This window comes from Sciurus carolinensis, chromosome 15 (genome assembly GCF_902686445.1).
Source record: "Sciurus carolinensis chromosome 15, mSciCar1.2, whole genome shotgun sequence".
Taxonomy (NCBI): domain Eukaryota; kingdom Metazoa; phylum Chordata; class Mammalia; order Rodentia; family Sciuridae; genus Sciurus; species Sciurus carolinensis.
In genome coordinates, this window is record NC_062227.1 from 3,905,743 (window position 1) to 3,918,056 (window position 12,314).

A 12,314-nucleotide genomic window follows, 5' to 3' on the forward strand; every position below is an offset into this window, starting at 1 on the left:
AATGGATTCAATTTGAAAAATTCTCATTTCCGTCTTGGATGGGAGGCTCTTCCGCGTCCATCTGATCCCACGGCAAATGCCCTTTGGTCGGGTTAGATTCGTCTCTCTGAAAGTCAGCGATGGTCCTAGTTGCGCCACTCAAGGGAGGATTAAATGGTTGTGGAGTAACTTAATTCATTACACAGAATGTAAACCTTAAATTGAGTTCCCCTTGTCCCCAGTTTATGACCAGGAACGTGGACCTTGTCTTTGAGCGAGGGCAGAGCGTCCTTGGCCAACGGGCTGCATTTACGTGGCGTTGGATGCAGCGAGCGGTGCAGGGGAGGCTGGTGCAGGCAGTGGGCTGGATGTCGGCCCCTCTGCTCGCCCAGCGTGTGCGCCTTGCATGGTAGCAGAGGGCATGCGTGGATGGCCTTGCGACGCTCCCGTGCTGGCGAAGGCCGACCTGGAGGAAGAATCACCTGCATACTGGTCCCTCCCTTCGCCATGAGCCTGCCCTGACTTTGTGCATGCTGCCTTTCGGCTGCCTTTATAGAAACCACTCCAGTAGGCCAGTGTCACTGGAGGCCGTGAGGGAGCAGGCTAGGGGAGCCCCCTTCCCTCTGTGATGAAATCGGCACTGAGACGGCCTTCCCCTTGTGGCACGGATCCCTTCCAGAGGGACGCGTCCTCGTAGGCCAAAGGCCTGCCCCTGATCCACCGGGTTGCCCGCTCCAGTGGGCCAACAAGGGCTCCTGACCATGCCTGGGGTTTTCTGTGGCAGCTGCCTGATTGGCAGGCGCTCAGCTTAGTGACCAGTCACAAGAGCCATCTCCAGCCACGGTTTTTCTCTTTTCTTGGTTCATGTATGTGTTTTACCTCATTGTTTTATATCTTTATCGAACTTTATTTTTACTATGGGAAATCGTATACCTTGTAGAGCCATAGGCGGTATGGATTTTTATATAAATCAGTAACAATATTGTTGTCCTCCCCATCCATGGGTGATGACACAATGACGGATGCTAATTTTAGAAAGCTGTTCCTTCTTTTCTCCTTAACCAGCGACCCTGGTGCTATTCATGGTGTAAGTGCTCTGGGGAGGGCCCTGTCGCCGAGAAGGCGTCTCAGACTTTAATATCAGAAGCAGCGGAGCCAGAATCACTGTCGGCTCCCAGGTTTAAGAATGGTAGAAGTGTGAACTAAATGAGTCAGTGTTGCTGTATGAATTTTAGCAGAAATAACTAACATACACTACTTTGCCAATTCACAAAAAAGGCTGATTCTACAGCTGAGATGTGATGCTGTGTATAGGTCCTTATTTTGCGACTGAGATTGTATCTGTGAAAGCTTAGACTTAAGAAGAGTTTAGGAAAAATTGAGAACAACTTTTTTTCTTTTTGGTTGTTGTTGGGTTTTTGTTTTTTTGCCTTTGACTTCATAGACTCTACCAAGTGGATTAGATTCAGTCTCTACGAGGCGAATTTGTTCTGCAAGCTGATTGAACATTTATCTTTGAATCCTAAGGTTAGATTTAGAATATTCAGATTGTTAATCTATTGGTCCTTAGGAATTTTAAAAGTAGAACCTCTTTTGGTCTGTGTTTAGAATTCACAGAGAACACTAGGATATTTCACTTCTGTCCTGGTTTCAAGACTCACAGAATTCCCTGTTTCTTCAAGGGTAACAAAATATGAGGAAACTTTCTTCATTGTTCTTTTCTATTCTCTTTCCTTGCATGCCTTGAGTGGTTAGTATTAGTTTGTGCATAATTAGGAGGACATTCAGGACAAACAGACTTTTCTCTCAATTTGGTGGAAATCTTGGGTTCTATATCCGTTACAGGGAATCTCGTTTTCACCTTGGGGTAGGTCAGGGGTTCCCTGAGATGTGTCTCTGCATCTGTGGGATGGGGGTGGACCAGCGGACCTCTGGGGCCCTCTCGGCACTGGTCCTGAGGATCTCTGAGGTAATTCCAAGACACTGAAAGATTCTTCAGAAGCCGTGTGTAGAAATGTGGAGAAGCTAAAGAAGACCCCAGATTTGGACAGGATGCTCTTATAACTAGGAGTGCATGCAGTGACTCTAAAATCTGTTGTTGATTCTGCCAGTTTTTGTAAGAAATCAAATAGGGAATCCTGGCAGAAAGAAATGCTATTGTCTTCATTTGCTAATTCATGGCTATTTTTTTTTAAGAAGGGGAATTTTTTTAAACATTGCAAATGGTTTTAGCAAGTCCATGGCTTCTGAAGGAAACTGGTTCCCGAGGTGCTCGATCTGTGTTCGTCCCAATGCTGTACTTCTGAAGTCACCGACTTTGTCACCAGTGTGTTCCTCATGTTTAACAATCCTTAGTCTCCCTGGATGTCTGGGACGTGCTCAGTTGGTTCCACGAGGACAGACAAAATATTATACAAATATCTTCTTTGTTTTCCTCTCTTCTTTCCCTGACTTGAGTTTTACTCAGTGGAGAAGATTTTCTGTTCCAATGTATCAAATTGTTGTACAGGGTTCAAAACTGCATCAGCACCAAAGTTGATGAAATAAATTGTTGACATGACCAGGCCTTCCATCCGGGATTTGCCTCAATACCCGCCTATTTTAAGAGGTTGGTTTTTAGGATTACTTTTTATAAACTAGCAAATATCAGCTGATCATCCTATTAAAATATCATTAGTCAAGGAAAGGATTTTATAAGTGAGTTGCCACCTTCTTGATGGTCAGTGGTTCTCAATCTTGGCTGCCTGTGGGAACCCACCTCAGGAGTTCCAGAAAGCCCTGCTGCCCAGGCCACCCCTAAGCCAACAAGAGCAGTGGCCTGGCTGGGACCTGGGCATCGGTTGTGTTAAAGAATGTCCTGGCAATTCCAGCATGTAGCTCAGGGAAGAGCCTTTCTTTGTAGGGTTATTAATTTGCTGGAAATATCACAATAATCTACTTATTAGAGGGTCAGAATGCACAGGGCTTTGAGGTAGCAGAGTGTGGTGGAGATGGCCTTAGCAAGTCAGGGTCAAGTTGGAAACCTGCTTCTTCCTACACTAGTTATTATTTTTTTATTGACTCATAATAGTCACATGTACCTTTAGGATTTATTTTGCTAACACCCGTTTTGTTAATGTGGACAGCTGTTTTACCATGGTCTGCAATTTCAATTTCATCCCAACTTTTGCATTGATCTTTAACACTTAATAGCCTCATAGCAATTTCTAGTATTTTCTATGTCAAATCAAGAAGCTTTCTATATCCAAATTTTCAGTCCAGTCAGTTTTAGTCAGGTGGCCGTGTGATGGACAGAGGTTTTAGTTTGATCTTGGGCTCAGGACTCACCTTTGAGAAGATTTAGATTTGTGAATTTGGAAGCTAATATGGGTTGACGTGGGGATTGCTGTCATCCAAGACGGGAGAGCGGTCCAAGCAAATCAGTGGCGCAGCCTTTCTGAGCGATGTTCATCCTCCTCGAGGAAGCAGGCTGTCGTGAGCATTTCACCGCGTGCTGTGTCCGCGATGCGTCTCACACGTTTGTGAAAGCAGACTGGGAACGGAGGCACCACGGGGGTCGGGGCAGGAACGGAGTAGGATGGGAGGAGCAATCTCTGCCCTAATCACTTCACAGGGTTCCTATGAGGCTCAGATTAGGTGATTCAACAAAGACATTGCTCACTGAGTGCCACCTCCAGCTGGGTGGCACTATGAAGTAGCCGGGGAAGGAGCCAGCAGATGAATCAGCCCTGTTCACGTCTTCACACAGCACACGGTGCACTCTTTCAAGCTTGCCTTCCCAGGTCTCAGGACCTAGCACACAGCATAGAAGGGGCTGAAGTATTGATTGTGTGAATGAATCAGTCACATAATTAATTCCATCAGAAATGTGTGGTTACTCGAGGCGTGTCTCCCTTGGAACAAGTTGAAATGAGCGCAGCGTGGACACAGGTCCATTTCCCCGCTGGTCCAAGTCCACAGAACTTGAATATGGTGGTCTGGCCTCTGCTCCTTTCAGACCACAGCGATGGTCAACGTCTGAGTTAGAGTTTGATTCCGCTGATGTTGGTACACCCCGCCTTTCCCATCTTCATTTAGAAATGCTGAGAGTACCCGTCTTGGGCTAATGTCCTTTTCATGTTTGGTATTAATCTGAAGTCCAGTGTTTCTTTTGGAGAAGAAGACAAAATTCTTTCCCTTTTCCTTTTATCCCCATTGAGTTAAAAAAGATTACTTCATTAATGTGGTTTCAGGCAGCTGGGATTCCACCTTTCCAGCTCATGGGGTGGTGAGTTTGGCTCAGGCACTCTTTCCCCATAGGACCCGTCACTCAGCTCCTGTCCTCTGGCCAGGAGGTGCAGCCGGCCATGAGCCTGTGGATGCGCCTTTGGGTTGCATTCACCTGTTATTCTAAATGAGGTTGGGCTCTGCGTGGTTTCTCTCTCTGCATGCTCTCAGAATGTGAATAAATGGAAGGTTTATTATACCCCTCTTGTGCATGTTCACAAAAACACATTGAAGATCTGAGCTCTGTCTCTTTAGGACAGGTAAGGGGCTGTTCTCTTTATGGGATGCATCTAGCCCCTGGGGATGAACGGGCTCTGCTGGCACAGCCCCACACAGGGTTAGCAGGCTGGGAGAGCCTGGGCGTGCTGATGAAATATTAGAGTTGAAATGACCTTGGACTTGGTCCAGGTCTGCTGCCCTCATTCCAGACAGAAGAAAGCAAGGCCTGGGGAGCTGAAGAGGCTGTGACCATCAGCATCAGGAGAGACCCTGGGCTCTTCCTGAGGCTGTCTATCAGCTGTCTGGGGTGGGATGTCCTGTGAGAATCCCACCAACCTCTGTGGGAACTCCCAGGAGAAAGTTCCCAGTCAGAATGCAAGGTGATTTGCAGCACAGGATCCACGTGGATGTTTATGCGACCGACTGTATATCACGCTGTAATTTCCTTTATGCTTAATCACTTAAAGTGACAGTAATGTGTCAGGTTTGCAAATTTAAAGTCCTGTTAAAGTGAATTCCATTTTAAAATATTGATCTCTACAGGTTTCAGGGATCCTGCATTCAGTGTGACCTACAGGGATGTGGGTGTGGGCCCCATCCTTTTTTCCCCCACCCCCCCGTACTGGGGTTTGGACCCCAAGCCTAACGCATGCTAGGAAAGAGCTCTGCCACCAAGCTACATCCTCAACCCTTTTTATTTTATTTTGAAATGGGGTTTTGCTAAGTTGCCCAGGCTGACCTTGAACTTGCTTCAGCCTCCCAAGTAGCTGGGTTTACAGGTGAACCCCACCATACTTGCTTCCTACTATTTTTATGATTCACCAACGTTAACCCTTGACACGGATGCTTGTTAGGTAGCAGAGAGCACATATAATGTTTCCCGTGTTTTACATTATAAAATCAATGCTACCCCTGCTGTATTAAAACTGATTTTTCTTGGCATGAGATGAATGTACACTAGGGAGGTTTGACTGTTTTGCCCAGAGTTTCACCACAAGAAAACGGCAGGTTGGAAATGAAATTCATGGGCCCCATTAGCCAAGTCGGAGCTCCGACTTCTGCTGGAGCTGTCACCGCTGCCTGGGGGCTTCTCCCTCCTTGGAAGTCTAGGTAATGGCCATGGATGTTGTCGAGTGGAACCACAGATCCCCTCTGCAGGCGGGGCAGGTTGTGGAGAGGGAGGGAGTCACCTGTCGCTCAAGTTCGGGTAGTGCTGTGGCTGCCCAGAGAGCTCTGTCCCCGTGCGTTTCAGAGGAGGATGGTCTCACCTGACGCACCTTCTCCAAGTGCAGTGTCCTGGGATATCCAGATGATCCGTTGACCAGCCACTGGGGGGGGAGCGCCCAGGGGCAGTAAGGACTCGGGAGCGCCCAGCCTGCATTGACGTCTTCATGCTTTATATTGTACTTTTTCAGACTGCAAATTCACCTGCACCAGCGGTAAATGCCTGTACCTTGGTTCGCTGGTCTGTAACCAACAGAACGACTGTGGGGACAACAGTGATGAGGAGAACTGTCTGCTGGTGACCGAGCACCCGCCTCCGGGCATCTTCAACTGTAAGTCCCTCCACTCACCTTGGTGCCGTGGTGTCTGGCTGTGATTTTGAAGTGGACAGGTGGTGGGGTCGTTGGGGAGTGGAAAGGATGCCAATTTCCAGCTAGGGAAAGAGGCTCGTGTTTTCTCATAGGAAACGTGTTCTTTGTTCTTTCTGTTAAGAGAGAAAGGGCAGAAAATTCAGTCTGTTCCCAGAGATGGTTGGTGGCGCTGTGCTTTGGGACAGGTCTTTGCTGCTCCTGGGAGAAGTGTGGACCGATTCCTGGAAGTCACATGTTGCTTGCATATTCTTCATGTCAGTGTTATGGGGTTTTTTTTTTTTTTTTTTCTTTTAAAGAGTGCATCACTTCAGAAGTAATTTTAAATAAGGAAAGAAAGCCACGCGGAGGGTCTGTAATTAATCAACAAAGTAGAAAAATTGATGTGAGACTCTTTGAGGTTGTGTTCATGTGTTTTCTGTTGTGTGAGATCTTTGCATGGGAGAAGCCCCAAGGCAGAGGCTGTGAGCATTTCTTGGCCTTGAAAAGGTGAAATCAGAGTTTGAAGTTCATCGATTTCTGATCTCATGGTGTTTAGGATGAGCAAGGGGCAGCCGGAAGGCAGTTTATACCTTACTGAGTTTCTCTTAGGAAAAGGAGCATGGTTTCTCACGTGCCCTTGGGTTGTCTGGGAGAATCTCAACCTGGGAGAGCGCTGGACAAGTGTCTCCAAGGCCCGAGTGTTGAAGGCTTGGTCCCCAGTGCTGGTGCTCTTGGGAGGTGGTGGGACCTTCAAGAGGAGGGACCTCATGGGTCCTCCAGCCACGTGCCCTTCAGGAGACACTGGGCCTGGTCCCTCCTCCTTCTCTCTTGGTTTCCTGCCCACCCTGAGCTTGACTCCACCCTGTGAACCCGCCATGATGTGCTGCCTCATCACAGACCCAAAAGCAGTGGCACCAACCAACCATGGACTGAACCTCTGAAACTGTGAGCCAATACCTTTTCCTCTTCCCAGCTTGACTTACGTCAGATGTTTGTAGACGAGGGATCGCCGACCGGCACAGCCCTCTTTGTGGGGTCTCACAGAGGTCATTTCAGGATGCTTTCAGCTTCTCACCCTAGTCTTACTGACATTATTTTGAGGAGTTATATTTGATACAGATGTAAATTTTTTTTTTTTTTTTTTGGGTGCTGGAGATCGAATCCAGGGCCTTGTGCTTGCAAGGCAAGCACTCTACTGATTGAGCTATCTCCCCAGCCCCTGTAAAATTTTTGTTGGGGAAATTAAACTACATAAATACCAATGCTACAAATGTGAGAATGGGTGAGGATTTAAGAAAAGAAACTAGTCTCTCTATTCCTACTGTGTTTTTCTGCTGGGAGAAAGCTATGTATACCCCAGTATAAAAATGACTGTGCTGGTGGATCTTAAGTCTGCTGCTTATGCTTGCTAACGTCAAGAGCCTGAGTGCACAGCCTTCCTCAAGATTCTCAGTTGTGTCTGTGTGCAATGTCTTACCCTGAGCACTCCCCAAGTCCCCTCCCTGCACACTGCCAGATCAGTTCTCAAAGGCGAGGATGGATCGTGTGCTTTCTTGGTACTGGGTCATGTTTTCCTCAGGTTGTTTGGTTCGGAAGCCTTTGCATAACCAGCTGGCCTTGGTGTACTTGCTGGGTGGTGTCCTGCTGAGAGTGTGGGAACCAACACAGGGAGGGGCACTGGGAGGACTGTCACAGGGCTGGGAGCAGGGTGGAGTGGCCCCTGAGCCAGGAGCAGCAAGGGACCTTCTTGACCACCTTTCTTATAATGGGAGACAGTTCATGAGCCCCGCAACCCAACCACACAGTTGGGGCGTGCTTGCTCCAGGCTAGACCCTGGGACCTACCTGCAGTTAGGCAGGTTGTGCTGGCTCCTGTGCTCCTGTTCCTCCTCCGCACAGTGGGGCCACAAGCATGGTGGCTGTGAGCGCTACAGGGGACAAGACACATGAAACACCTAGACCCGGCCTTGAGGTGGTGGAGGTGGGTCGGCTCAGCTCCCAGGCGTCTTCCAGGAGAAGAGCGACGCACAAGTTTCTTATTTAATTCTCTCCAGGTCTGAGCAACAGAGAACCTGAGCGTGACGAGCTGTGAAGGTCACGTCACCACCTTGTGGGGAGGGCCTCGCTGCAGGGAGGTCCTCTGTCCATCAGGCCTGTCTCAGACGCTGTCCTTCACTTCCAGTCCTTCCGCGAGGTCCTCCCGTCACTTGTAACCCTTGCTCCTCTCGTTCCTTCTCCACCGGTCATTTCCTTCCTCCCTCTTCCCCTTCCTCATCTGCATTCCTTCCTCGCTCTTTTCCACTCATTATAAAAATGTGCACACTTTCATTCTGCTTAGCAGCCGGATGAGGCAGCAATGCCCATAGCGGGTCTGTCTTGTCCTAACCCAGGAATCTTAGATCCTGTTGGCCAAGTGCTGGCCCTTCTCTTCAGAAATTCCTGGAACATGTGTCTTTATAGCTCAGATGGGAGATTCTTACAGCATGCTCTCGTTCAAGACGACAGAGACGCAGGAGGCTGGTGCCCACAGGGCGGGACTGTGGCTGTCTTCTGCTGCCTGGGGGAGGAGCAAGCCCCTTTAAGGCTCAGCGTCGCTGTCTGTGGGCTGGGATGATTCTTGCCACGTGAGGCTGCCGTGAGGATTTCTGTGAAACACCTGAGGGAGAGGTGGACACTCACGGTCACTGTGACGTGAGTCAGCCAGTTTGGGGGAGCTGGATCACTGCGACTGTGTCACCTGCCCCCAACGTCAGGCACCCCTCACATGTATTAGGAGTTTCCAGATGTGCTGCAGGGGGTGCTCCTGGGAGGTGCTGGGTGTGTCCCACCCGTTCCGTCCCTGAGAAGTGTGCCCACTTGCTGTGACCTGGCCAGCAGCTGCCCCACGCTGCTTTCCCAGAGGGAGGCAGAGGATCGCCACTGGGGGATGCTTGCTCTGAGCTCGGGTAGCTGGCCTGTCCTTTTGGTCAGGAACTTCTGGAAAGATTGTCACTTCCCCATCCTTGCTGATGGTCCCTTTAGTTACACAACTGCACCCCCCGTGAAGCCTGGAGGATGGTCTAATCCTGAAGGAAGACGCGCCCTCTCCCCTGCACCCTGCCCGCAGGAGTCTAGCGCAAACGAGGAGCATTGGACTTCCTGTTAGTGGCTGCGTGACGCATCTAGAGGCGCACCATCTCGAGTGAGTTTCACTGGATGACACCTTTTTAACTGGACCATCCACCAGAGCGTTTGCTACAGCAGATGGACAGTGTTCCTTTCATGGGCCAAGCTGTGCTCATGAGATTCTCCTTCCCCTCCACCTTGAAGAAGTGAATACACAGGAGTTCTTGACTTAGAATGCTGCCCTCCAGAGAAACCAGCAGCGCCTCTTCTTGCTCCTGTTTGAGAACAGGAGTGACTTGTTGACCTGTTCTCTTCCCACCCGAAGGAGACGCTCTCTGTTGACATTCGAGTGCAGGGCTGAGAGGCTGAAGCAAGGTGGAATCTTCTGGATTCCCAGGGAGTCAGAGATACTTTTCTGTCCATGCCATTGGCTTTGGGTGTGCACCAAGGCTGCGGTGTCTTTGTTGTGTCTATCTCGTTTGATTTCCGAAGGTTTGGCATGAATTCAGGTTAGAAAGAAAACACGACTATTATTATGAAGTCGTCGACACCAGGAAGCAGCCTTTCCTGTTGGTTTCTGGAACCTGGGTGGAGGTGCATCTGATTTCATCTGCCCCTCTGCTCTGCCAGCCACGGTCAGGCAGCCACTGAGTGGGGCAGATGTGATTTGCTGCAAGACTCAAAGGGTTTTGTGCAGATGTGAGGGCGAGGCTGACTTTGATCATTCCGCAGGAAGAGCCCGGTGTGCACCGGTCCACGGAAGGAGAACACGCTGCCAGGCTACAATCCCAGCTCTTCTCACGTCTTTTCTTACTTGTGCTTTACCAAATACTGTGCCCCTGAACCCTCGGCATCCTAATTATACCAACATGATGGTCTGTCCGGTTCCTCCCCTGGTCAGGCATTACAGGGAAAGTCAGATGCCGCCGGCAGGGTGCCCGAGTCAAGGCAGGGGTCTCACCTGCGCCAACGTGATGACTGAGCGAGGCGGGGAGGGGCGCGCCGGCCAGTGAGTGTGGCTCTGGAGCGCAGTCTGTCTGGTTGGACTTGCAGTCCTGGTGGCTTCGGGGACAGTGTGCGGATGGTGAGAGGCAGGGCTGAGTCCAGGAGTGGGAGGTGGTGCTGCAGTGAGTGAGGTGGCCCCGTCCCAGGACAGGAGCAGGGCCGCCTGGCAGGGCAGCCTGAGACAGAGCTGAAAGGGCTGGACCCAGAGAGCAGCCAGGATGTGCAGGATGTGCGCAGCGCTGCGGCCTCCGCGTGGTCACCTGCCGCTGGGGCGCCTGCACCCGGCCCTGCAGTGAGCTGCTGCTCCTGGTTCTGCCCGGCCAGGAGCGTCCTCTGCGTGGCTCTTCCACGGCAGGAGATGCTTTTGTGGCTGTGCTGGGACGCAACCCAGAGCCACGTGCATGCTTGGCTGACCATCTGAGTCCCTTCGCCGCGTCCCGCGGGGGCGGGCGGAGCAGGGTCCCTTTGCCTTCCCAGGCCCGGGCAGTGTGGAGAGAGCCGCGTGCTCTCAGTGTCTTGGCAAGAGCAGACCTTCCCTGAGCACCTGCTCCCAGGCCCTGGAGAGGAAGCCCAGAGGTGAGGGGCAGCCAGCTGTCGCGGGAAGAGTGTTTCCCTTTCTGCTTCGGTGGACTTTCCAATTAGCAAGAAGGTTCGATGGGGGAGAGGGGCCGAGGGGCGCCCACCCTGCTCGAGGCTGGAGGTAGCAGCCGCTTCTTTCCCTCTAGGTGGCCTCATAAAACGAAGTCTCGGAGCCAGATGAACTGGAGCTAATAGAGTGTGCCAATTACGCCAGGATTTTAACTCCGGAACTTTTTCAGAAACTCCGTTTCCCCCCTGAGGCCCCTTGGGGTGATAATAACCAAATAGATAACTTGATCCATCATATTAAAATCTGAGCTGATTGCTTGTCTTCCCAAACCACCCCTTCCCATCACCCTCAGTATTTTCCCCCAAAGGGACTCTGTTCAATTCACCAGCCATTTTCGAGCACCAGGCTCTAAGGACCCTCTGTCTGCCTCAGCCCCCGCCTCCGTCAAAGCTTGTTGGGAACCCGGGGAACCCTGGGGTCTAGCTTCTCACAGCCCAGCCGGGGCTCTCTGCCCCTGTCTCAGTAAGCATTAACAGGATTCTCCGATGTCACCCAGGATCCTGTTGGAGGGCCTATTCCCCAGTTGTCTTGTGAACGTGTGTTTTAATTTGTTCTGTCCACAGCATCGCAGCATCGTGATGGATGGATCAGCTCAGGATCATGTTCGCTGTGCTGGGTCTCTGTCCCCACCCTCCCCCTTCTCTTCTCCCCCCACCCCATGATCTTTGCGGGGAAGGTCTGAATTTGTTCTGGAGTCTCCATTCTCTGGACTTGCAGACTGCTTGCCCACAGAACCCCTGGACATGCTCCCCTGTCCCCTGTAATTCCGGGTGCTGGGTGGGAGGACCCCGAGGTCTGCAGAGGTTCAGGTGTGCATGAGCCCTGCTTGGGACCCCTTCCCCGTGCTCTCATCTTCTGGGCTCCCAGGGTCTGGTTGTCTTTCTGTGACATGGTCAGTCATTATGGGTTGCGAAAGTCATGACCTGACTCTGTCCTTTGCTTCCATTTAAACAGTGGGGATGCCTCTGTGAAGAGAAGCTCCCCATCAGCTATTGGACCACCCTGAAGCTGAGATCATGTAGGACGAGATCATTTAAGAAGGAGAAGTTCTTCCAGGCACGGTGGTGCATGCCTGGAAGCCCAGCAGCTTGGGAGGCTGAGGAGGAGGAGGATCTGAGTTCAAAGCCGGTCTCGGGAACTTAGCGAGGCACCAAGCAACTCAGCGAGACCCTGTTTCTAAATAAAATATTAAAAAGGGCTGGGGATGTGGCTCAGGGTTAAGCGCCCCTAGGTTCAATCTCCAGTACAAAAAACAAAACAAAACAAAAAAGAATGAGCAGTTCCCCTGTGGCTCTTCACAAGTGACCCGAGGTTTCCTTTATGTCAGTATGAACTGAAGAGTCAACGTGGTGCACTGGGAAGCCCCTTTGCCCCATGTGGTGCCCACTGCAGGTCCCCTCCCAGGATTTGGGCAGAGGCTGAACTCCAGGAGAGCACCCATCTCTCCACCCGGGAGCCCCAGCCCTCCCTCCCCCCGCCCCGCTCCACAGCCTCTGCGGGACCCCACTTGCCCCAGGC

At 51.0% G+C, this 12,314-nt stretch overlaps 1 protein-coding gene across 8 annotated transcripts in view; it reads left to right on the forward strand.

The window, feature by feature from the left end:
* Ldlrad4 (low density lipoprotein receptor class A domain containing 4) overlaps positions 1 to 12,314 on the forward strand; it is a 357,460-nt gene that overhangs the window by 186,654 nt on the left and 158,492 nt on the right. For all 8 annotated transcript variants that reach the window (XM_047526198.1, XM_047526191.1, XM_047526196.1 and 5 more), the window contains one exon: positions 5,880 to 6,020. In XM_047526198.1, coding sequence (XP_047382154.1) covers positions 5,880 to 6,020 — 141 coding nt within the window. The remainder of the gene's footprint in view (positions 1 to 5,879; positions 6,021 to 12,314) is intronic.